At 42.4% G+C, this 24,226-nt stretch overlaps 2 protein-coding genes across 3 annotated transcripts in view; one reads left to right on the top strand and one right to left on the bottom strand.

The window, feature by feature from the left end:
- LOC105025772 (ADP-ribosylation factor-binding protein GGA1) overlaps positions 1–6,835 on the top strand; it is a 14,919-nt gene extending 8,084 nt beyond the window's left edge. Inside the window, 5 exon segments of the mRNA XM_010896717.4 lie at positions 1,983–2,173; positions 3,558–3,781; positions 5,032–5,201; positions 5,287–5,397; positions 5,537–6,835. Of these exon segments, the coding sequence (XP_010895019.2) occupies positions 1,983–2,173; positions 3,558–3,781; positions 5,032–5,201; positions 5,287–5,397; positions 5,537–5,647 (807 nt within the window). The 3' untranslated portion in view covers positions 5,648–6,835.
- On the bottom strand, positions 6,764–24,226 carry LOC105025771 (probable ATP-dependent RNA helicase DDX17). 2 transcript variants are annotated; one of them, XM_010896715.5, is made up of 13 exons: positions 23,720–24,226; positions 21,698–21,857; positions 18,238–18,334; positions 17,967–18,100; positions 17,689–17,754; positions 16,845–16,986; positions 16,526–16,686; positions 15,384–15,556; positions 13,784–13,894; positions 13,596–13,657; positions 12,393–12,452; positions 8,929–9,162; positions 6,764–8,248 (listed from the first exon to the last, which is right to left on the bottom strand). In XM_010896715.5, exons 1-13 carry the CDS (start codon positions 23,779–23,781, stop codon positions 7,752–7,754), a joined length of 1,959 nt encoding a protein of 652 aa, XP_010895017.2. In that variant the 5' UTR covers positions 23,782–24,226; the 3' UTR covers positions 6,764–7,751. The 2 variants fall into 2 exon arrangements, with proteins under 2 accessions (XP_010895017.2, XP_010895018.2); XM_010896716.4 differs by lacking the exon at positions 23,720–24,226 and having other exon boundaries at positions 21,675–21,760.

The following is a 24,226-nucleotide window of genomic DNA, read 5'->3' as shown; positions in this document are numbered from 1 at the left end:
TCAGGGAAGGACTTGCTTATTTCAGCAAGACAATTCCAAACCACATTGTGCAAGTATTACAACAGCACAGCTTCGTGGTAAAAGAGTCTGGGTGCTAACTGGCCTGCCTGCAGTCCAGTCCGGTCACCCATTGAATACATTTGGTGCATTATGAAACTAAAAATCTGACAAAGGAAACCCCGGAAAACCCCCGAACCGCTGAAATCCTATATCAAGCAAGAATGGGAATACATTTCACTTTCAGAACTACAGCAATTGGTCTCCTCAGTTCCCAAACGCTTGCAGAGTCCAGTTAAAAGAAGAGGTGATGCACAGTGGTAAACATGCCCAGTCCCAACTTTTATGAAACATGTTGCTGGCATCAAATTCAAAATGGCATGTATTTTTCCCAAAACAATAAAATGTCTCAGTTTCAACATTTGATATGTTGTCTTTGAATTTTCAATGAAATATAGGGATACATGATTTGCACATCATTGCTTTCTGGTTTTATTTGAATTTAACAGTGTCCCAGCAAAGTTATGCCAAAAGTGGAAAGATGCTCATCGAAGTCTCAAAGAAACCCAGGTTAACATCAAGGGATCTACAGGCCTGTCATGTCACAATCAAAATGTCAAAGTGCATGAGTCAACTATCAGAAAGACACTGCACAAACTTGCCCTACACGACAGTCATGAAGCCTGATCTCATAAAAGAATATCAAGACACTACTGATGTTTACCAGAAAACATGTTGATAAAGATCAGAACTGGAACAGTGCGCTCTGTCCCAATGAGTGGACAAAGACAGTTGTTAGACCGTGGTGCTAGATACCATGTTTGGCAAAAAAATAAGAAATGCTCATTCCAACCATAAAGCATGAATGCAATATAATTATGGTTTGGGGTTTGCTTTGCTGCTTCCATGTTTTATCAGAGAATTATTTAGGAGAATGTGAGGCAAATCTGTCCACGCCTAAGCTGAACCGAACATGGTTCTTGCAATTATCCAAAACACACAAGCAAAGCTACAACAGAATAGCTGAAAAACACAATTGTGTTATGGCATGGAAAATCCCAGATCTCCATCTTAACGAAATGCTGTGGGGGACTTGAAGATGGCCATGCATTCGCAAAATACCTCAAATGGAACATAGTTGAAGCAATCCTGTACAGAAGAGTGGGTAAGAAATTCTCCAAGTCGATTTAAGAGACTGATTGGCAAGAAGCCAAAGGTGGCAACAACATCTTTGAAATGGCATTTCTGTTGATTTTTGATGAATAAATGATTGACAAGCATAATCGGTAAGTGTCTCTTAGTACTGTAGGTAACCTAACTTAACATATGTCAATTGTGTTGACGTAAAGATTACATATCAATATCCATATTTGTTCGTTTTTTTAAGACCTTTCAACTGGATGTACATACTTTTTCACATGACAAGTTTGTTTGGCGTGTTTTTTTTTTTTCTCATTGTATTGTTAGGGACATCAAACCACTGCTGCCATTCTTCAACTGTGATCCTGTGTTTGGGTGCAAAATAGACTTGGGTCCCCTTCCTTGGGCATTTTATCATAGCTTCAGTTAATTTTTACTTCATAATTATTGTCCTCATTTATACCTCAGTGTGGCAAGAAGTCATGGCTGACCACTTAAGTACTACCTAAAATATTAGTTTCTTTTAGGGGTGCATGTTTTTAGGGGTTGCATGCTTTTAGGGGTGCATGTTTTTAGGGGTGCATGTTTTTAGGGGTGTATGTTTTTGAGAGAAATTATTTCTGAGAAACATTATTTCTTAAAATTATCTCTACAATTATAACCCAAAGTTCTCACATTTTGAGTGTAAACCTCCAGGAAGAAAATAAATATATATATATATATATAAATAAATATATTTTAATAAGACAGTATGTCAGACAATGGCTTCTGTTTGGTCTGCCGGTTTTAGAGCCTGCAAAATGGAGCCCTCATTGGCTTAAATGGTGTCCCTTTCTTTGCAACAGTCTTCTGACAGTGTGGATATCCTTGAAGTCCCAGCTGCTCCCACTGTACTACGGACTCCAGACCCTTCACCTGGGACCCAGCTTCCTCAGCCTGGAGCCAGGTCTGGGATTTCAGCCTTGGATGAGTTGGATCAACTGGGGAAGACGTTGCTCCAGCAGTCCCTGCCTCCAGAGGGTCTGCAGGTCAAATGGTAACTAACCCATCACTGTGGAATGATTCTGCACTGCTCCCAGTCTGTTTTACTTGCATAGAAATAAACACTTTAATAACAAAGGCTCATCAATCAGTCTTATCAAATGTATTTCATGCAGCCAAGTTCATGACGTTTTGGAGGGATGGTCTATATATTGTTTATTTGAATTGCCAATATGGCAATTTTCCATTCACATGTTCTAAACGGTGTAGCCAATCCAGTGCCACACACTGGCTAAAGGCAATGACGATAGTTCTTAATTGCAAAGTTACTAATATTCTCTCATATAATAGCACTTTCGTGTTTCCATGAAATGATTTTGCAGTCTGTTTAATTATCTGAGAGAATATTTATACAGAAAAGTGGTATGAACGCTATACGTGTATTTATAATTATATGGCAAATGTTTTGTTTGACAGTAACTCAGTAGCACAGTTTCTGGTACATCACATGCCTTCTCACATGCCTTCTCTTTTCCTTCTTCATTCATTACAACTAGACTGTTAGATTTCTCCCTGACCAAACCTGTTGCCATTTTTACTCCATTTTATGATACGGTCCCACTATATTATAATGGCGTCTATATTATTATAATATGTTATTATGGCATCTCTATTATTATAATATGTTATAATGGCATCTCTATTATTATAATATGTTATAATGGCATCTCTATTATTATAATATATTATAATGGCGTCTATATTATTATAATATGTTATAATGGCGTCTATATTATTATAATATGTTATTATGGCGTCTATATTATTATAATATGTTATAATGGCGTCTATATTATTATAATATGTTATAATGGCATCTATATTATTATAATGTGTTATAATGGCGTCTATATTATTATAATATGTTATAATGGCATCTCTATTATTATAATATGTTATAATGGTGTCTATATTGCTGATCCCTATCCACTGGCGTACTGCAATGTTTATTTACACCCCCCCCCCCCCCCCCCCCATCAAGTGTCCCTAACCAGACATTGCTGAACATTTCTTTCCTGAGTCAAAATGTGTATGTATTTTAGTTAATACTTTTACTGAACAACTCAACATTGTTAACTTGGCCAGTGTCCAGAATTCCGTGACTATTCAACCAATCTGATCTGCACGGCTCAGAGACGCGCGGCAGCCCTACTTCCTGGGTCTAAAGTGTTGTGGTGTGCAGTTAACTGTAAGCGCGTACATTTCTGCAGTTCTTTCAGTGAAATTTGAAGCATCATCTCATTTGTCACGTTGCGAGGGCATTACCCAGAATTCCTTTTGACGGTTCTGTGACTGCGTGTTCTAGACCCAGTTTTAGTGTAGGTTTGGTGTTATATAACGTCACATTGACACTCAGCAATATTTACATTTATTTTCAGGGACAGGCCACTGTTCAAACCTACTCTACGAGACCTCCAAAATAAACCAGAATCAAATCCAAGTCCTCTACCAGCATTCTCGCCTGAACGCCCAGAGGTTCTTTCCAACTCCCAGCCCAGCATAGGAGCCTCATCGTTGGACACGCCTCAAGTCAAAACAGTCGTTGCCCCTGTAGAATTCACCCTGGCAGGTGTTTTTGTGCAGCTTGATTCCGTTAAGCCCAGTAAGTATTTATAATATGAAAAGCTTCTTCTACCACTGTAGTAAACAGTGATTCACTCTATATTTTAGGTTTTGGTTCTTCATTCAAAACGTAATATTAAATAAAGGGACTCAATGAGATAAAGGGACTCAATGCCCCTGTGTCAAAAATAATATTGGGCCACTAAACTCTTTAACTGGCTCTTCTAACTTTAGCTGCTGTGACAGCTACTACCACTTCCCTATAGTTGTCAACCAGTGACATCACCGTCTGAGTAACATAGGCTCACTCTTCCTTATAGAACTAGTAAAACAGTTTCAGATCCTGCTAGAACATCTTAGTCAGGTTCATGTCTGAGCTTTTTCTAGGCCATTCCAATATTTTTCATACAGTATATTGCTTTTTATACATTTAGATTTTGACTTGTTTTGAATCTTTGTCTTTCTGTATGACCTTACTGTGCTTCAACTTCTGCAAATAGGCCGAAGGCAATATTGAAATTTAGACTGGTCATACACAGAGCAGAATCAGTGGTTCCTTCAGTGATGGCAAGTCATCCAGGTCCTGGGATAGTAAAGCGTCCCCAAATGACACGCTACCATTATGTTGCTTGAACATTGGTATAAGGTTCTAATGGCAGTGTTTGATTTTCTCCTGACAAAAAAAAGTAAATGCATGTTTAAGGAATCATGTAATAAATTGCATGGACTGTGTGAAATTTAGTGGTTCCCATGAAATGTAAGTTATTACCCCATGAAATTATTAAAGGACCTTACAGAAAATTGAATAGTGAATTGTAAGCATATACAGCTCCGGAAAAGATTAAGAGACCACTGCTTTTTTTTCCTTTCCAAAAAAGTTGAAAAGGAAGGTTTTGAGTGAGGAACAGAAGTGTTCAATTTGCAGTGGTCTCTTAATTTTAACCCGTCTGTTCCTCACTCAAACCTTCCTTTTCAACTTTTTTGGAAAGGAAAGAAAAAGGTGCGGTGGTCTCTTTAACTTTTTCAGGAGCTGTATTTGACTAGAAAGAGAAGGAAGGTGATCCAAAGCTAAAAATTATGTTTTGGATCAGATATCAATAAAACCATTCACTACCAAGACACAGTTTCGCCATAAGGCCAACAGTCATTTTGAAATGAGGGTGTAATAGCTGTGAGAGGAGAACTGAGGATGGACCAACAATGTACAATTCTAACCTTAATGACAATTCTTACCTGAACGAGTGGATTTTAAGTGATCACAGCAGTCCTGAATGTGGCCTTTATCTCTAGGCAGCCTACTGCCTGTGACGGTGTATGATGGCCACAGTTTGCGGGTCCTGTTCCATTTTGGGCGTGACTCTCCACCCTCCCGTCCTGATGTGCTGGTGGTGATCATATCCATGCTCTCCTCTGCCCCTGTTCCGCTCCGTAACATCCTCTTCCAGGCCTCCGTCCCTGAAGTAAAACCTTTTATACTGCCTTCATCTCATTCGGTATCTTTTTCAGTGCCCCTGCAGCCGGGCTGACTTCTTTCCTCTTTTGTAGACGATGAAAGTGAAGCTGCAGCCCGCATCAGGGACAGCGCTTCCTGCTTACAACCCTGTCCTTCCACCTGCTGCCATCACACAGATCCTGCTGCTGGCCAACCCTCACAAGGTATCTGACTGTACAGACACTTTCAGAGGGCCTGGTGGTATACTCATGGTGTCCCCAACGTAAACGTTTCTATTGAATGTGAACTCTAATGCCAAATGGAGACGATAATATTTAACAACTCTTGACCTCTTCTTTCCAGGAGAAGGTGAAGTTGCAGTACAAGCTAACCTTCACACTAGGAGAGGAAGACCATGATGAAAGTGGAGTTGTGGAAGAGTTTCCACCTTGGGACACATGGGGCAATCTTTAACATCCAGGAGATTGACTAGGTTTGGCTGCAGTAGGAGTGTTCGTGTCTGAGACTGCATTCACTTTACCTTTGAACCATTTTCTTCGTTTCTAATCATTTTCCTTGGTTAAGCCCATCTCAGTTAATGTGCACAACAATACGCTCTGCAGTGATGTCCTCAGTACATCTTTACAAACCCTTTTGCTGCTTTTTCAACGTGGTCATAACGGTTATATTATGAAGTAAACAGACAACCGGTGTTTTGCTTTTGTGATTCAGGAGACATGCAGTGGCCAATTTGATGTTTTTTATTATAAAGAGAAGGCTTATATTGGTCTCTAAAACTGTTAGCTTCTCTATTCAAAGCCTGCTGAACTTGTCTTTCGGTTAATGTACTGTGTTTAGCCTTTGTTTCCTTTGAGCTTTTCCCAGATTTGATTACTGTGGTAAGGCGCCCAGGAGCATGGAGAATGATGTCCTTGTCATGTAAAATAACCTTTTTCTGACTCAAGGCCTATTTACTCACCATCTGTGCCTATTTTAAAGGTTTTATTTTAGTTCACTACAGGTTGTTACATTTTAAATAGATTTATTTTCTCAGATATTGCATCTGTTAATCTGAATTTAGGTCAAAGTCTTACTTTTGTCAAATTCATAGATGACCTGTTCTGGCTAGTAGTCCTTTTTAAAGATTAATATAATTAAAGAGCATTGTTCCTCTCCTTTATGGAGAATGTCTTTTTAAAGAAATTCTGACAATGAAGTCTAATTTAATTTGTGCCTATTTTGAGGTTTCTATTTTAGTTCTTATACTTCTGGGCTTTAAGAGGGTTTTTTAGACATTGCTTCTGTGAATATGAAATTGGATCTTAGTTTTATTTCAGGTCCATAGATAATATTCCTTTTTAAAACAGACTTCCCAGAACAGGCCAAGTTGTCTTACAGTTTTGATGGATCACTCCTTACTTAAGGGTGAATAATCCCAAGTACGTTCCACATCAGTCATCTCTAATACAACTATAATGTTGCAAGTGCTACATTAGAAATGTATTTGGTCATACAGTTTTGTTAAACAGTAGGTCACTTGTGTTTATTCTGAATGTCTGACAGAATGTATAAAGTGGAGTACAGATAACATTTTATACATTCAAAAGCTTTATTGAAACCTGAAAAACAAAATCCAACAGTATAAAAGTAAACAGAAAATTACAGGTCAAAGTCTTTTCTACATACTAATGATTGAACTACACTGATGAGAAGGGCAACAGATCTCTAAGCAAACCAATACATCCTACAGTGACAGATTTACTGACGTCACTAGAGAAACATCAAATAATCCCTACACCATAAATCAATGCTTGAAATTAAATAAATGTATGCTTGAATGATGCCACAATAATTTTTTGGATCACTGGCAACAACAAAAACACTGACGTTATACCTATAATATCCTGGATCTCAGGAGGCTCAAGGAATGTTCTCTACCCATACTGCAAAATACTTTACTGGAACTGAATTCAAGAAATCAATTCTGTACTAAACCCACTAACTAAAGCTGAACAATGAGAGCACAACACTAATAAGCTAAGAAAATAATGCAGTAAAGAAATTGTAGCACCTACCTCTGCTACACATAAAGGCAAAAATAAACCTTTAGTTCATTCCAAGCACAACAAGTGATTTTGTACATTACATAAATGTACTTTGTTAAAGAACCTATATGGAAAAAGGGTCACATTTAGCCAGCCTTTATAGCACTGGATATGTATTGTGTAAAAACAAAAATAATTAAGATGGGATTTGAATGAAAGTATATTCCATTTGACTGATTTGCCAATTTAGGCAAATCACTCATTGGTGGACAATCTTTGGGCGGCATTGCGTAGAATGTATCTCCAAAGCACTGATGTGAAAAAGCATGTTCGCTAATAATTAGAATGTGCACAACAAAATCAGCTTTTTAAATCTTACCAATCTAAACGTCTGAAGATATATTATATATATCAGCTAGGGCCAAGATTCTGAGCACAGTGATCCAAAATCCCCAACCCTTGCCAAATTTAAATCACCAAATTAACTTGATGAGAATGGTATGCATTTTGTGGTGGGGAGCCATCGCCCAGGTTCACTTCCTCTGTGTGGCTGGAGGAGGGGGTGGGGGAGCGAACTGGAAAGGCGCATGCCCCATCAATCCCATCATGGGCTGGGCAGGGGTGAACTGCTGGGCCATGAGGGGGCGGGGACCGGCGGTGGGTGGAGGCGGCTGGGCGGTCCTGTTGGCTGAACTGAACTGACCCACGGCCGGATCCGGACCCCCGTCGCCGCCGGACTTGTACGGGCTACTCCCGCTCTGGTACGGCTCGTAGGAGGAGGTGGAGTTGGAGCCGTAGCTGCGGCTGTCTCTGCTGCCCCTGTCCCTGTAGGAGGAGGAGGAGGATGAGGAGGACCTGTCCCCGTCGCGGCTGCTCCCTCCGCCCCGGCCGTCGCGGCTGAAGCTGCTCCCCCGGCTGTCCTTGGTGCTGCCGCCGCCGCCAGAGCGCATCCGACGGTCACACTCGTCCTGGTACATCAGGTTGGGATTGCTGGAGCTGGAGCCGTTGCTGCGGAAACGTGACCTGCCACCTGCATTCCGGAGAGAAGAGTTAAAGGCTTCCGTGGCAATGCCACGTAACCGTCTGTAAATACGCAGATAAAAAAAGGCTGATTTAAAATGAATTTACGCAAATAAAAAAGGCTGATTTAAAATGAATTTACGCAGATTAAAAAAAGGCTGATTTAAAATGAATTTACGCAGATAAAAAAAGGCTGATTTAAAATGAATTTACGCAGATAAAAAAAGGCTGATTTAAAATGAATTTACGCAGATAAAAAAGGCTGATTTAAAATGAATTTATGCAATTATAAAAAGGGCGATTTAAAATGAACTAAATCATGAACTAGCAGTCACACTGACACGTACGCAGCAGCAGAGTGACTGGATAATGGATTATTATAATCAATAACTGGGAGCTTGGATAAGGGCTTTGAGATTCTAGGATAAGCACTATGAGAGGATGAAGTTTGAATTGATGTTGGAATAATACGGCCGAATATAAAGTATCGATAGCGTATGGACTTCAACAACGTTCGCGTGCACTGCTAATCTGTTGTCGTGGGGGGCTCATTTTAGTTGTCCTTGACATTAAATCGTACGACATCCCCAAACTCTAGGCTAGACCATCCACCTACACAAGAGGAAGAACGAAAGCAAATTTGGCAACCTGGTTAAGTATCGTGCATTTTGAGGAGCTCCATTCTCTCACCTCCCCCTCCGCTGCGACCAGTGTCGACCAGCTGCAACAGCTTGGGGTTGATGGCCTGCCGGGCCTCCTCCAGCACACGGATCAGCTCACGGGCCTGGCGCAGGTTGCCCGGGGTGAAGAAGGTGTAGGCTGTGCCCTTGTTGGTGCTACGGGCCGTACGCCCGATACGATGGATGTAGTCCTCCGAGGAGTTAGGGTAGTCATAGTTGATGACAAATTTGACATCTTCCACATCTTGGGAGTTGTGGTTAATTGGAGAAGAAGACGAGGAGGGGGGGAAAAACGATGTTAGGGAAAGCAGCAGCAGCAGCACTGACTGGGAAACAATTCACAACAATAAATATGTCACCCTTAAAAAGGTTAGGGGGGAGGAATTACATTTTTCATATTTTGAATCAAAATATACTTACCGTTAATATAACTGCTGTCAATTATTTGGCAACCAATACACTAAACACCTTGAAAAGGAAAGCCCGTTTGTGTATGTAATGGGCTCCTTTTGTCAAGCCTTGAATCTATGTTTATAGAATCGCCAGATGAAAACAAAGGATCTCAACAACCCCTTTTTTAAACTGAAACGCCAGACAAAGAACGGAATGGGTACACCTGTCAGTCAATACTGAGGTAAGGGGTGTTGTGAGGTTGTTTCAAAATGATTGCTGATGATGGCATGAAGCAAAGGGTGAGATTTCCTAAAAGGGTTGAAATTTAGTTGGATGTGTCTTGAGTAACTACCCAGTGTTTCCAGATTCCTGGGGCCAAAGTTAATTGTAAATCAGTCTGTTAGCAAGCAGTGTCTTTTTAAGTAGCAATGTTTTGGGGCCTATACTGGTCATTAAAAAGATAAATTTAAGTATACTGTTGATTAGCCAGGTTATTCTTTTATCTAGACCGCTGATTATCCAGATGACATACTGCTAAGCCTTTTTCTAAACCGTTTGGGAGTTTTTGGAAGTGTTTTTTAATTTATCCTTTCGACACATACTAGTAGAGGGCGACCTTATTAACAGAATATATATGAACTTTTAAAAGGGAGATGCTCACTGGGGAGTTACTTTACGTCTGTTTCTCATTACAGTTGACATAGGGCTCTGAAAACACTGCTGTGGCGAGTTAGAACGTCTCCTCTTTTCTTACGGCTCGATGAGGTGGATGGGAACCGGGGAGGGGGGGGGTGAGGTACTTACCCTGTATCAGAGATGCCTTACAAGGTTAGCGCCCTCTGTCCCGCCCCCCCCGACCAGTCCTGGGAGGTCTGTAGGGGTAGGGGAGTGAGGACAACATGGGTCCTCCCCTCAACACTCCTCCACACATCCCTCCCAACTGGAGTGGCAGAGCCTGGCCCTGGCCGGACTGGTGCCCCTCACTGACTCTGGACGTCTCCCTGCTTCTTTCAGCCGGGGGAAAAGACAGTTGTTCCTCCTCATGGACCGCTGTAATTGGGCTACGGTCTCTGCGCTACACAGCCGGGGGGGGGGGGGGGGGGGGGGGGGAGATGGGACGGATGTCCCTCATGGACCGCTGTAATTGGCCTACCGTCTCTGCGCTACTGTTCGGTCATTCAATGTGACTTCAGAGGGCCTTAAACATGGACTTAAATATACCTGAACAAATAACTGATGTTGGGGGGGGTGAGATTATCCATTGGTTTGGAAGGTCTGGTAGAAATATGTTCAGGAGAACAAACGGAGGAGACCCGGGGAAGTCCGCCCGGGCCCTGCCCAGACTGGCAGCACGTCCATGAGCCCAGGGGTTCAAGTGTAGTAACAAGAAACAGACACGGTCATGGTGGTGTGGGGGTTTTGGGGGGTGTACATTCTACCTAGAGGGACTCTGCCAGGGACCATGAGCAACTGTAGAGAGGGGCTAGCATTTTTGTCAGGACGTTGGATTCTGACTGGGGGGGGGCTAGCATTTTTGTCAGGAGGTTGGATTCTGACTGGGGTCGGCTGAGCACGAGTAGAGTATTTAAAATGTTCTGAATAACTGGAACAGGTCTGGATTTGCATACGGAAGTCATTTGGTATTTAGAGTAGAGAGATGAAAGCATGAGAGTTTGGACGAGGTCACATGACCGACAGAGCGGAAGGGGTCAGAAAATGTAAGAAGAGGTAGTAAGAGCCATCTAAACAGTAGACTATGAAAGGGTGAAAAGATAGAAAAGGGTTAAGAGTGTGATAAGTGGATGGGGAGAGTCAGAAGGCAGGACAGAGAGAGGGGTGGGGTAGGGGACAGAGAGAGGGGTGGGGTAGGGGACAGAGAGAGGGGTGGGGTAGGGGACAGAGAGAGGGGTGGGGTAGGGGACAGAGAGAGGGGTGGGGTAGGGGACAGAGAGAGGGGTGGGGTAGGGGACAGAGAGAGGGGTGGGGTAGGGGACAGAGAGAGGGGTGGGGTAGGGGACAGAGAGAGGGGTGGGGTAGGGGACAGAGAGAGGGGTGGGGTAGGGGACAGAGAGGCGGGTGGGGTAGGGGACAGAGAGGCTCCTTCAGGCCAGGACTCCTGCCAGCCAGGACCAGACATGACACCGCAGAGGGAGAGGCCAGCACAGGCAGTTGTGGGGGGTGTCAGGTTGCATTGGGGGCTGCAGGGGCAGTTCAGAGGGGAGCCTCCAGCATCGTAACCCAGATAGCTTGGCATAGCTTGAGGGAGGCCACCCCCCTCCATGCCCCCTTCTTGGCCCTTTGAGCTGGCTGACTGCCCCGCCCCCAGTTTCAAATTTGGAATCCCAGCAGCACCCCTTCACCCCTCCCCCCCGTTGCCCAGGCAGGCAGCTTCCTGGAAGGGGGGAGAGTTTTTTGAGGGCTCTGTTCTGGGTTTTCGGAGAGATGGCTGTGTCTGAGATTGATCAATCAGGCCGACTCTCTCTGTGTTTCTCTCCACAACTCAGGCTTCGATTAGTCATGCCTAGGTCCGGCTGCAGGCTCCCGTGGGCCTGTGCGCTTCTAGTGCCGGAAGAGACTTGGAAACAAAAACAAAAATGAAAGAAAATAAATGAACACAGAAACAAAAAAAATTTGGTTAAAAAAATGTATTATCATATGGGGCTGCATCTCCCTCCTTACCACTTAAATTCACTTCAAAACAATAATAAGACAGTTAAAACAACTTTTTCTGGCACTTAATGGTTGGGGTTCTTTCAGCCTTGTTATTCAAGGAACCAGGCATCCCACAAAGGAAATTCTGTGCTATAAAACACAGGTTACCTCGTAAATACATAATATACATAAAGTGCTGGTGACAGGAACGCTCCTTAATAAACAAAGGAGTAACAGTCCTCAAGAAATCAGTTTCAATGTGTTTTGTGTAAGTTCTGAAATTTATCATCTATACATTTCTTGGATTTCTTCCATGCAGTTGGGCTCATCTACTGAACATCTAATTACTGTTAGGTTGAATATTTATAGGTTTTTGTTTCTTTTTTTAATATGGACAGTCAGCTCTTACACTGAGCACACAGTACTTACCTAAACCACGCGAGGCCACATCAGTAGCAATGAGAATGGGAGCCTTGCCACTGCGAAACTCTGTAACAAGAGAAAGGAAATGCCAAGAGACATTTAATAAGTGCCACACAAGGAAGGTGTCAACAACCAGTAGGCCTGAAAACTCTTATGCCGCATTTCCACCGGCGCTTTACCCCGGTACCAAGGCTCCACCGGTGACTTGTGCTAACGTTGGCTCTAGACTTCTCCGTTTTGGCTGTAGATTTGGTACCAAGGACTTTAGGGGCTCATAGGGGAGGGAGGGGCAAACCATCAACGCGATTTGGTTTTCCGGTTACGAATAAATGAATGGCGTTTGTTTGTTTACAATGCGGCGTTTGAACTTGAGTAATAAATAAATGTCTTTCACAAACCCATACGACCGGCTCCTTCTCCAATTACATCCATGACACTGCGAGTGTGTTATTCAGTTCAATAAGTATTTTGTCAAAACTACCTGTAATAGAAGGATTTGGGAGAACTCTGAGGTAATTTTATGTGGTTATAGGTTCCGCAGGCTACGTCTCGGGCTCAGCGCTCCGTTTTTTTGAGTCATTGGCAAACGTATCACCTTCGGTCGTTCCCAACTCTTTCCGTTCTGACGGTACTATTCGAAGGGGGCGAGGGCTCAATTCATTTCAATGTGGGGAAGCGTGGTGAGCGAGTGGATTGTGGGGCGATGCGTGGGATCCGTGAGAGGCGAAGAAAAAGTTCAGATTTTCCAAATTCATGCAAATCATCCGCGCCTATCGCTGGGGACTGACCAATCACGGCATGTTGTGTAGGTGGTTGTGAAATGCTCTCCGTGCAATTAAAGGAATAAACAGAACAGATTTTGCAGTCTTTTTAAAAAGATATGCAAATGACCCACGCCTATGGTGCCTAAAGTTGGAAAATCTGAACTTTTTCTTCGCCTCACACGGATCCCACGCATCGCCCCACAATCCACTCGCTCGCCACGCTTCCCTACATTGAAATGAATTGAGCAATCGCCCCCTTCGCGAATAGTGTGAATGCACCGTTAGTCATAAAGTCCGGGGCTTGGCACCAAGTGAGAGCCGAGCTGCTCAGCCATGGCCTAGTGGCCGACTGGCGCTGGCCCGTGTCAATGGAAACAGGAAAGATTCTGGACTTTAGGGTAAAACACCAGTGTTTGGCACCAGTGGAAACGAGGCATTAAAGTACCTGTCAGGACCCAGTCTCTCTCTGGCTGGCTCTTGTCACCATGGATACACATCGCCGGCCACCTGACAAGCAAACCAAACTGAATGTTGTGTTGGTATTCATTTGTAGTTTTCAAAAGTAGAAACCTGCTACTGAAACTGCGAGTGTTTTATATTGGTATTATGAGGTGTTGTTTCTTTCCATCTCACCCATCACGTCTCATCCTGCGAGTCAGGTCATCGCAGCGCTTCTTTGTCTCCACAAAGATGATCGTCTTATTCTCTTTCTCAGCCATGATCTCCTCCATCAGCTGGAGCAGCCTGAGGACAAAGGGAGAGAGTTACCTAACACAGCGGACCCCAACCAGGGGTAACAGAACCCAGAAGAAAGGATGAGATCTACTATGACTGCATGATTTAGCTATATCCAAGAGACAGACATGAACACTGTCCCATTTAATAAGTACCACACAAAGGAAGGTGTAATGTTTCATTACTAACGCTAATGTTTCAGTGGAGGGGAACACGGTCTCATTTACTAACGTTAATGTTTCAGTGGAGGGGAACACTGTCCCATTTACTAACGTTAATGTTTCAGTGGAGGGGAACACTGTCCCATTTACTAACGTTAATGTTTCAGTGGAGGGGAACACGGTCCCATTTACTAACGTTAATGTTTCAGTGGAGGGGAACACGGTCCCATTTACTAACGTTAATGTTTCAGTGGATGGGAACACTGTCCTATTTACTAACGCTAATGTTTCAGTGGAGGGGAACACTCTCCCATTTACTAACGTTAATGTTTCAGTGGAGGGGAACACTGTCCCATTTACTAACGCTAATGTTTCAGTGGAGGGGAACACTGTCCCATTTACTAACGCTAATGTTTCAGTGGAGGGGAACACTGTCCCATTTACTAACGTTAATGTTTCAGTGGATGGGAACACTGTCCCATTTACTAACGCTAATGTTTCAGTGGAGGGGAACACTGTCCCATTTACTAACGCTAATGTTTCAGTGGAGGGGAACGCTGTCCCATTTATTAATGGGTAATTTTTGAGTGGAGTTGAACACGGTCCCATTTACTAACGTTAATGTTTCAGTGGAGGGGAACACTGTCCCATTTACTAACGCTAATGTTTCAGTGGAGGGGAACACGGTCCCATTTACTAATGCTAATGTTTCAGTGGAGGGGAACACTGTCCCATTTACTAACGTTAATGTTTCAGTGGAGGGGAACACTGTCCCATTTACTAACGCTAATGTTTCAGTGGAGGGGAACACTGTCCCATTTACTAACGCTAATGTTTCAGTGGAGGGGAACACGGTCCCATTTACTAACGCTAATGTTTCAGTGGAGGGGAACACTGTCCCATTTACTAACGCTAATGTTTCAGTGGAGGGGAACACGGTCCCATTTACTAACGCTAATGTTTCAGTGGGGGGGAACACTGTCCCATTTACTAACGCTAATGTTTCAGTGGAGGGGAACACTGTCCCATTTACTAACGTTAATGTTTCAGTGGAGGGGAACACTGTCCCATTTACTAACGTTAATGTTTCAGTGGAGGGGAACACTGTCCCATTTACTAACGCTAATGTTTCAGTGGAGGGGAACACGGTCCCATTTACTAACGCTAATGTTTCAGTGGGGGGGAACACTGTCCCATTTACTAACGTTAATGTTTCAGTGGGGGGGAACACTGTCCCATTTACTAACGCTAATGTTTCAGTGGGGGGGAACACTGTCCCATTTACTAACGCTAATGTTTCAGTGGAGGGGAAGGGAGTGGACAAGGGTTGCACTCACTTGTTGTCCTTCTCACTGTCCATGCACACATCCACAATCTGCAGGATGTTGTGGTTGGCGCTGAGCTCCAAGGCTCCCACATTGATCTGGACATAGTCCTTCAGGAAGTCTTCCGCCAGCTGACGCACATCTTTGGGCCAGGTGGCGCTCCACATCAGGGTCTGCCTATCAGGCTGGGAATAGGAGGACAATTGTTTGGCCCTGATAGTGGTACTACCAAAAGGTTAAAACATGTTAGTCAGCAGTAGCTAATAGAACAATGTGATACGGTATGGCAGTTTTAGGATGTGATTTACACTGGAGCTAGGGCTGTGACGTTACTGTGGTTAACAAACTCAGTAACCAACGTTAATGGGATGTGGGGTATAGACAAGTGAGTTATATTTGTTACCCTAACATTGAAATTCAAGCAATAAGCCCATAGACAAAGACTGATGGTCCCAGTTTTTATAATGATAAACCAGCGCTGGTGAAAATGCCTTTATCTGGAGGCATGTCCAATGTAGGATGTTCAGGAGGAAAAAAGGATTCAAATAAATTTTTATATGGCCAAATTAGATTGGACTGCTTTTACATGAGGTTGGACAACCAAATATTTAAGAAATAAAAATCTTCAAAGTATTTCCACAGAAAAGATTCAGACTTTAAATATACAGATACTAAACAGTGCTTTGAGCTAATAAAAAAAAGAAGCAGTTTTCAAATCAGACACTCATGAACGTCTCTTTCACTGATGCAACTCGGTTCCAACTGTTCACCAAAAAGAGCTGGTTAGTTCACCAAAAAGATCTGGTTAGTTCACCAAAAAGATCTGGTTAGTTCACCAAAAAGATCTGGTTAGTTCACCAAAAAGATCTGGTTAGTTCATAAAAGCACCCATTTTTGTTTCAAAAAAGCTGTGGTATTGGTAATCACGTTCTTAACCAATGTGCAATAATGAGAGAAAGGCAGACTAAGTTAGAAAAACATGTTTATAACCAATGCTAAATTTAAAAAAATTTAAGTAATACATCAAAACTGACAGATTTTTGTCGTCACGGTCCGTTGTGGTTTGTGGTTACCGTCACAGCCCTAAATGGAACCCACCGTTCTCTCAAAAAGTGTCCGCCATTCCATTCACACAACGTAATAAGTCTCCTCACCCGAATCTGATCCACAATCTTGCGTATCTGAGGTTCAAAGCCCATGTCCAGCATTCTGTCAGCTTCGTCCAGTACCAGGTAGGTGCAGCGCCTCAGGTTGGTCTTCCCCGCCTCCAGGAAGTCAATGAGACGACCCGGGGTTGCGATGCAGATTTCAACACCTGGGAGGTAGATGAGGTAGAACAGTTTCTACAGCCCGGAACAAACAAGCCTTATCACAGTGATAGCATAGGGTATAGCCTGAAAAAGACATGCCTGCCAAAAGGAGGAGTGGGTAACAGTTAGGTGAAAATTCAGTTGGCCAGAAGAGCCGCCTCACCTCGTTCCAGGTCACGAATCTGGGGTCCCTTTGGTGCGCCTCCGTAGACACAGGTGCTCTTGATGCGGGATGACTTGCCATACTCATATGCCACCTGCTGAACCTGCTGGGCCAGCTCTCGAGTTGGTGCTAAAACCAAACACTGCATGGAGACGGGGACCGAAGGAAAAACAAAAAAAAAAAAAATACATTTTGGAAGCACGCATGTCCAACTATTTACCAGCTTAATAATAATAATAGCTACAAGTTGCAACTACTTTGGGTCCAAGCCTTTTAAATTAATATGCCCATTATAGCACTTAAATGACTTCATGAGCACACAAAACAAGAAGGGGTTGGGTTGTGGACCACTGTCAGCATGGCCAGTGATCTCTGAACACTTCACTTACTGTATAAAGCCAACCATCACTGCACATTTTAGTGCAGTTAGAAGTGCCAAAAAAGTTGCAACTGTAACTAAAATTAGCGCAATTGCTAACTAGTATTAACACAGTGATTGGAAGATCAGCAAGCATGCTTCAAGTCACTGTGGTAATTTCCAATGTGGGTTAGCCTTGGTTTATTGCCAAAATCCCAAACTTAACTTTAAATGTATACTTTTTTACAAGTCTACAATTAATTTTTTACAAGTCACTTGTTATAATAAGTAAAACTGATGAGAGCGTTTAATTGTTTAGAAAGCCTTTGTTTTATGTTAGTCAGTAAAAATCTCCTTGACAGTAGTCAGGAACAGTCGCCTGCAATGTAAGCCTTTGCCGTTCCCATACACTGCAGTCCAAACACTGAGGTTATTAACAATTTAAGCAAACACAACAAGAAGACTCATCCAGAGTGGTTTACTTACAACTGGTCCATCTCCTCTCTCGAGGTAGGGCTGGTGGTTAATGTGCACGATGGCAGGCAGGAGATACTGACAAGACGTGAAAAGGCGATTTAAACAGAAGAAATATTTCAACAGAAGGATAACACAGAGGATAGTGCATAGCGGTCAACATGGGTCCGCAGTAGGTAGACATGGGCTGATGACCGTCTACACATATGAGCCTACACATGCTATTGTTACTGTGTTCATCACGTTCTGTCACAATAAGTGACAAAGGCCCAGCTGCAGCAGCCTCTCACCGATAAGGTCTTCCCAGATCCGGTCTGCGCGATGCCCACCATGTCTCTGCCACTCAGGGCCAGAGGGAAACCCTGTGCCTGGATAGCTGTGGGTTCCTTAAAGTTCTGCTGTAACAGCACATCCATCACATACTCTGGCAAAGTGGAAAAAAACATCTTAAGCATTACTAGACAACTAGAACTTCACCGTCGTAACCTCTTTTTTTCTCCCAGGGATGAATATAACTTTTGACACTTTGGCCGAGGCAGTTTTAAAATGTTTTGTACTTACGGGGAAAATGGGCCTGGGAGAAGCTAGTGACGGGTTTAGGGCAGCCTGACCCTCTGACAGTGATTTCCTTCTTCCTACGAAACTCCTCCAAATCATACTGAAACACAGAAAAACAACAACGGTAAAAAATACCACAGAAAATGTCCACCCCTAGTGTAAAGGGCAGAAACTGACATTAACTAGACATAAGTTCAGCAGCCAGTAGGGCAGGGCTCATCAACCAAGGTGGAGAAACTCAGGATGTGCAGCAGGCCCAGCCAAACAATTTATCAAAGGGGTGTATTAATTAGTCCAAGACCATGGCGAAATATTTGGCAAGGACCTAATTTACTAGTAAATATACATTTTTTGAGGCCCGACGCGAGAACTCTATCAGAAAAAGTTTTTAAGGCTTTGTCTTTCTTGGCAATTTAAATTTTCTTGCTCAGGCTTGGTGGCTTTTCATTGTTAGTTTGAGTTTGACCTGCTTTCAAGTACAGATTACTAAACGACCAGTCAGAATAAAGTTAATGGCACATGAGATTCTCCGACAAACACTAAAAATGCATTTATTTTGTTAAAGAAATATCTTGCACTATTATTTTAACAGTGTAGTGGGAAGGAAACAGTTTTGCTGGTAAAAAACACTAAAGGGTAAGCAAATAATTGGAGGCATTTTTTGGAACACTGCAAACTTCAAAGCGTAGGGCATTCAAGGTCTGATGGTCCCGCTGATGTCATTGGTGTCACCTCTTGCGTGAGAAGCAATACGGAACATAAGGAAATGCTGACTTGGTATAAAAATAAAAGGCATGTGAAATATCTGAAACTGAAATGTAACTGTCAACCAAACGTGTGGTCATGAAATTGCAGCCACCATTTAACAACGAAGCACTAGTGATACCAAGTGAAATGTCGGCCTAGAACAAGCCTCCTCTTCCTCAAATTGTCATTCCCCCCCCCAATAACTCACTGCCTTTATGAAGACAAAAAACATTTACAAATGCTCCAGGCAATTTAGACCCCATCATAGTACCGAAACTGCACTTGTAAAGGTTGTTAATGACCTTTAAATGGAAACAGACCAGCTTCCATTAGTGCTGCCATCAACCCCCTGTCTTTTTGAGAGATTGGAAAACCATATTGGTAAACCATATTGGTCTACCCAGACCTTGCCTGGTTTAGATCTGATTGATCAGGAAGATATCAGTTTGTAGCTGTGGGTGGTCTGTCCTGTGACAAATCAAAGATACACTTTGGTTCTACAAGGCTCAATTTTGGGACAACATTTTCACTATATATATATATATATATATGATGTTATCCGGAAAATCAAAAATCTCCACCTGCTATGCAGAAGACACACAGTTGAACATTCAATGAAACATGGTGATCCCCAAAGTTGCTTCTAGACATAAGGTTTGGCCCAGGGGTGTAAAGGTGAACGGCAATCAAGGCCGTTCGGGGATTCATTTGCCTGCTTCTGTGCAACGCTGGAGGCAACAAAAGCGTCTCTCAGGGTGCTTGGTGGTCTGGTGTTGACACAGTCAATGGAGCTATTTTCTGGTTGGCCCTGGCCCGGTTTATCCTCGGACAGGGCCAGTTTCTTCAGACCCGCACTGTCCCTAGATTCACACTGCAATGGTTTGTGCTGGAGGACTAGGGTTCAGTCTGTCATTTTTTTGTCTGAATTTGATTGCACTTGTGGACTGGCGTCAGTCTGAATTATATGTTGAGGTACACTTCGGATACAAGGAATGCTCCCTCAAATTCTTCTGGTGTTTTAGGATAACCTGAGCCTGTGCACCACACCAGATAAACTCCTAGCTGTCCCTGTCCAAAGTCCTCCTGGTTGACTTACAGATTTAGCCTCAGAATGATGATTCCTGCTGTTGATTTATTTCAGTAATTCCATTCAAAAAGTGAAACTTGTATATTATATTAATTCATTACACAGACTGATATATTTCAAATGTTTATTTATTTTAATTGTGATGATTATAACTGAAAACAAATGAAAATCCCAAATTCAGTATCTCAGAAAATTAGAATATTACTTAAGACCAATACAAAAAAACATTTTTATATTTTATATATAGAAATGTTGGCCAACTGAAAAGTATGAACATGAAAAGTATGAGCATGTACAGCACTCAATACTTAGTTGGGGCTCCTTTTGCCTGAATTACTGCAGCAATGCGGCCTGGCATGGAGTCGATCAGTCTATGGTACTGCTCAGGTGTTATGAGAGCCCAGGTTGCTCTGATAGTGGCCATCAGCTCTTCTGCATTGTTGGGTCTGGCGTATCGCATCTTCATCTTCACAATACCCCATAGATTTTCTATAGGGTTAAGGTCAGGCGAGTTTGCTGGCCAATTAAGAAAAGGGATACCATGGTCCTTAAACCAGGTAATGGTAGCTTTGTGTGCAGGTGCCAAGTCCTGTTGGAAAATGAAATCTGCATCTCCATAAAGTTGGTCAGCAGCAGGAAGCATGAAGTGCTCAAAAACTTCCTGGTAAACGGCTGCGTTGACCTTGGACCTCAGAAAACACAGTGGACCAACACCAGCAGATGACATGGCACCCCAAACCATCACTGACTGTGGAAAACTTACACTGGACTTCAAGCAACGTGGATTCTGTGCCTCTCCTCTCCTCCTCCAGACTCTGGGACCTTGATTTCCAAAGGAAATGCAAAATTGACTTTCATCAGAGAACATAACTCAGCAGCAGTCCAGTCCTTTTTGTCTTTAGCCCAGGCAAGACGCTTCTGACGCTGTGTCTTGTTCAAGAGTGGCTTGATACAAGGAATGCGACAGCTGAAACCCATGTCTTGCATACGTCTGTGCGTGGTGGTTCTTGAAGCACTGACTCCAGCTGCAGTCCACACTTGGTCAATCTCCCCCACATTTTTGAATGGGTTTTGTTTCATAATCCTCTCCAGGGTGCGGTTATCCCTATTGCTTGTAAACTTTTTTCTACCACATCTTTTCCTTCCCTTCGCCTCTCTATTAATGTGATTGGACACAGAGCTCTGTGAACAGCCAGCCTTTTTAGCTATGACCTTTTGTGTCTTGCCCTCCTTGTGCAAGGTGTCAATGGTCGTCTTTTGGACAGCTGTCAAGTCAGCAGTCTTCCCCATGATTGTGTTGCCTACAGAACTAGACTGAGAGACCATTTAAAGGCCTTTGCAGGTGTTTTGGGTTAATTAGCTGATTAGAGTGTGGCACCAGGTGTCTTCAATATTGAACCTTTTCACAATATTCTAATTTTCTGAGATACTGAATTTGGGTTTTTCATTAGTTGTCAGTTATAATCAACAACATTAAATGAAATAAACACTTGAAATATATCAGTCTGTGTGGAATGAATGTATACATTATAAAAGTTTAACTTTTTGAATGGAATTACTGAAATAAATCAACTTTTTGATGATATTCAAATTTTATGACCAGCACCTGTATACTGGTGTGGGGGATACCTGGCTCATGCGCTGGACATCAGGATGTTCAGAGTAAAAGTTCTTCTCAAACTTCGGAAGCTGATCTAAATCCCATTTCTTCTTACGCAAACGTTCCCCTGGATTCCCAAACTTCTTGTTGAGAGATTGGCCACTTCGGCTAGACCCAAAACGAGGACTCCTAACAAGACAACAAGAACAGAGATTAGTATTTCAAGACTTATAATTAAGTAATTTAGCAGACGTTCTTGTCATTTTCATATTGGCCCCCTGTGGGACTCGATCTCAAAACTCAGGCATTACAAACACCATGCTCATACCACGTGAACTGTAGGAGACCCTTCAAGCTAGATTAATTGTACACAATATTTTTCATAGACAAATCGCAATTAATCATTGAGTAACTGGTCAACTGCTCGGTTGCATACTATGTTACAGAGATCAGCTACGGACAGAGTGAGAAGGGAACATATTACAACTTTTGTCCCACACAATATGAAGAATCAAACACATTCTTTTGACGGATATGCAAAGTTGTCTGTAGGGCTCCATACAGCGTCACACATTAGGTTCTGGAATACACTGGCAATAATATTCTCTGTTCAATGATGACCAAAGATGTGTCTTCTAAATGTGTGTCCTGTGTTCATGTCTGTACAGAATTTAGATAATGAATTGTTGTTGAATGAATATTTGGCTCCATGAATTAACTCAACAATGTGTATGTCTCAATGTTGTCTATAACAAACCTTCCCTCATTGTTCATGATGGATTGTTGTCGAAAGGTTATAATGACACTCCCCTTTCTCAATCAATAAGAGGGGGTTTGGAATCAACAAGATAGCAGCAAACACTTTGTTGGATTACTTATGCAAAACATACATTGTGTTTTTATCGCCCTGCAACCAGACAGAAAAGAACTGAGGTAGCATTTCAAAAGGCAGGTTTGTGAAAACCTGGCATTGTATTACATAATTGCTGAATGGAGGTCATGTTTGTGTTCAGTGTTGTGTTTGCCATCTTTAAAATGTGCACATTCAGGCACAAACATTGAACCTCCTTTTCTAGGAGGACCCCCCCCCCCCTCTTATCTTATGTTGACGTTTGTTGTTTATCTTAAATGATGCTGCAACCAGGAATGCAACAATTATAGATTAACGGTTTCTCGATCATTATGCATGAATTTATTGTGCCACGCCTATTCATAAAAATTAAAAGTATGTACCATAATGCCCCTTTTTGAGAGCGAGTACAGAAACACTCGCTGTACTAGAGCCTTTACGGTTACAAAATCGTGACGTTTTAAATCTTTGTTGATAGTGAAATAGATTCATCGCTGCAGCTACACCCCTTAAGACATATTTCACCTCCTTAATCAGGATGCCACAGTCGCGTGCAATGGTACAGTACACAAGTAGTGTACAGAATCGAAAATATTTCCCCATCAGAATGGAGAGTATAGCTCTCCTCCAAAAACTATGAATGAAGTGATTTGTGTCACAGATTGCAGTCAACTCAAAAACTCAGAAAATATACTTTTTATTTTGCACTGTTACCTCTGAAACGTTGAAAAGTAGGTAAAAAAAAGATGTGTGAATAGTTTAACTAACAATGCAAAAATGAAATATGCCATGGTTAGTGAATGTGTTGATAATCACACAAGGTCTTCATCTGAATTCTTGCGGGCTTACTAGAAAAACAATTAGAGGAACAACATGATCGTCCCTATGGTAAGTAAAAAAAATAATAATTAAATACAGAATTCTGAATCCTGAAATCAAGTTGCCTTAACCGCTTTGATTTTAAGCCTATAACATAGGCTGGAAAACTTTAGACTTCACACTACAGTTGGAACAAGATGTTGTTGTTCATAAACGTCTCAGACGTATAGCTTTTTAAAAGTTGTCTTTTACAACAAAATATATAAGTATGAGTCAGAAAACGTGGATGTTGCTCCTAAACTGGATTGGTAAAATTGGTCTTGTCGTTAGCTATGTGAATAGCAGAGATAAAACCTAACGCAAAGCTAGCAAGCGGACTTACCCCCTGTCCCGACCACGGTCCCGGTCTCTGTCCCGGTCTCCATACGACGAACCGCCCCTCATTATGGAAAATAACAAATATACGTTTACCTAGCTAGCTAGTAGGCACAGTACTGTAACTTTAGTTGGTTAAATAGCAGAAAGATATGTAGCCTATTACTAGTAAACGCGGGGGTACGTTTTGCAGGCAAATATTCGACTTCTCTGAACTATATAAGCTCCAGCTAATTCGCTACAGTAGTAGCTAACAAAGCCAGGCCCGTTGCGTTAATGTTATTATCTTAGCGGGCTATTAAAATGTGACACTACTACAAAAGTTGTTATTAATGAAGAAACGTTTAGAGCGTTATTTCGATCAATTAGAACGAGTAGCTAGTCAGTTTTTTTTTTTTTTTTTTGGAAACGCTTTCTCTAGTACCTAAAGTAATCTAGAAAATAGCTAGGGCGATCTGTTGGCAACTAGAAACCACTACGGCGTCTCAAGAATTTCCTTCCTCTTCTTTAGGGT

Source organism: Esox lucius, chromosome 11 (assembly GCF_011004845.1).
Source record: "Esox lucius isolate fEsoLuc1 chromosome 11, fEsoLuc1.pri, whole genome shotgun sequence".
NCBI classification, from domain to species: domain Eukaryota; kingdom Metazoa; phylum Chordata; class Actinopteri; order Esociformes; family Esocidae; genus Esox; species Esox lucius.
The sequence above is the reverse complement of the archived record's forward strand: the minus strand, read 5'-3'. Positions and strand labels throughout refer to the sequence as shown.

What these genes read in the sequence shown, in the direction of transcription:
- LOC105025771 (XM_010896715.5), bottom strand. Translation starts at nt 23,781, where the DNA reads ATGAGGGGCGGTTCGTCGTATGGAGACCGGGACAGAGACCGGGACCGT. An exon ending in GACCGTGGTCGGGACAGGGG is followed by an intron (nt 21,858 to 23,719) that starts GTAAGTCCGCTT and finishes TTGTCTTGTTAG; the next exon opens with GAGTCCTCGTTTTGGGTCTA. An exon ending in CTCCCAGGCCCATTTTCCCC is followed by an intron (nt 18,101 to 18,237) that starts GTAAGTACAAAA and finishes CCACTTTGCCAG; the next exon opens with AGTATGTGATGGATGTGCTG.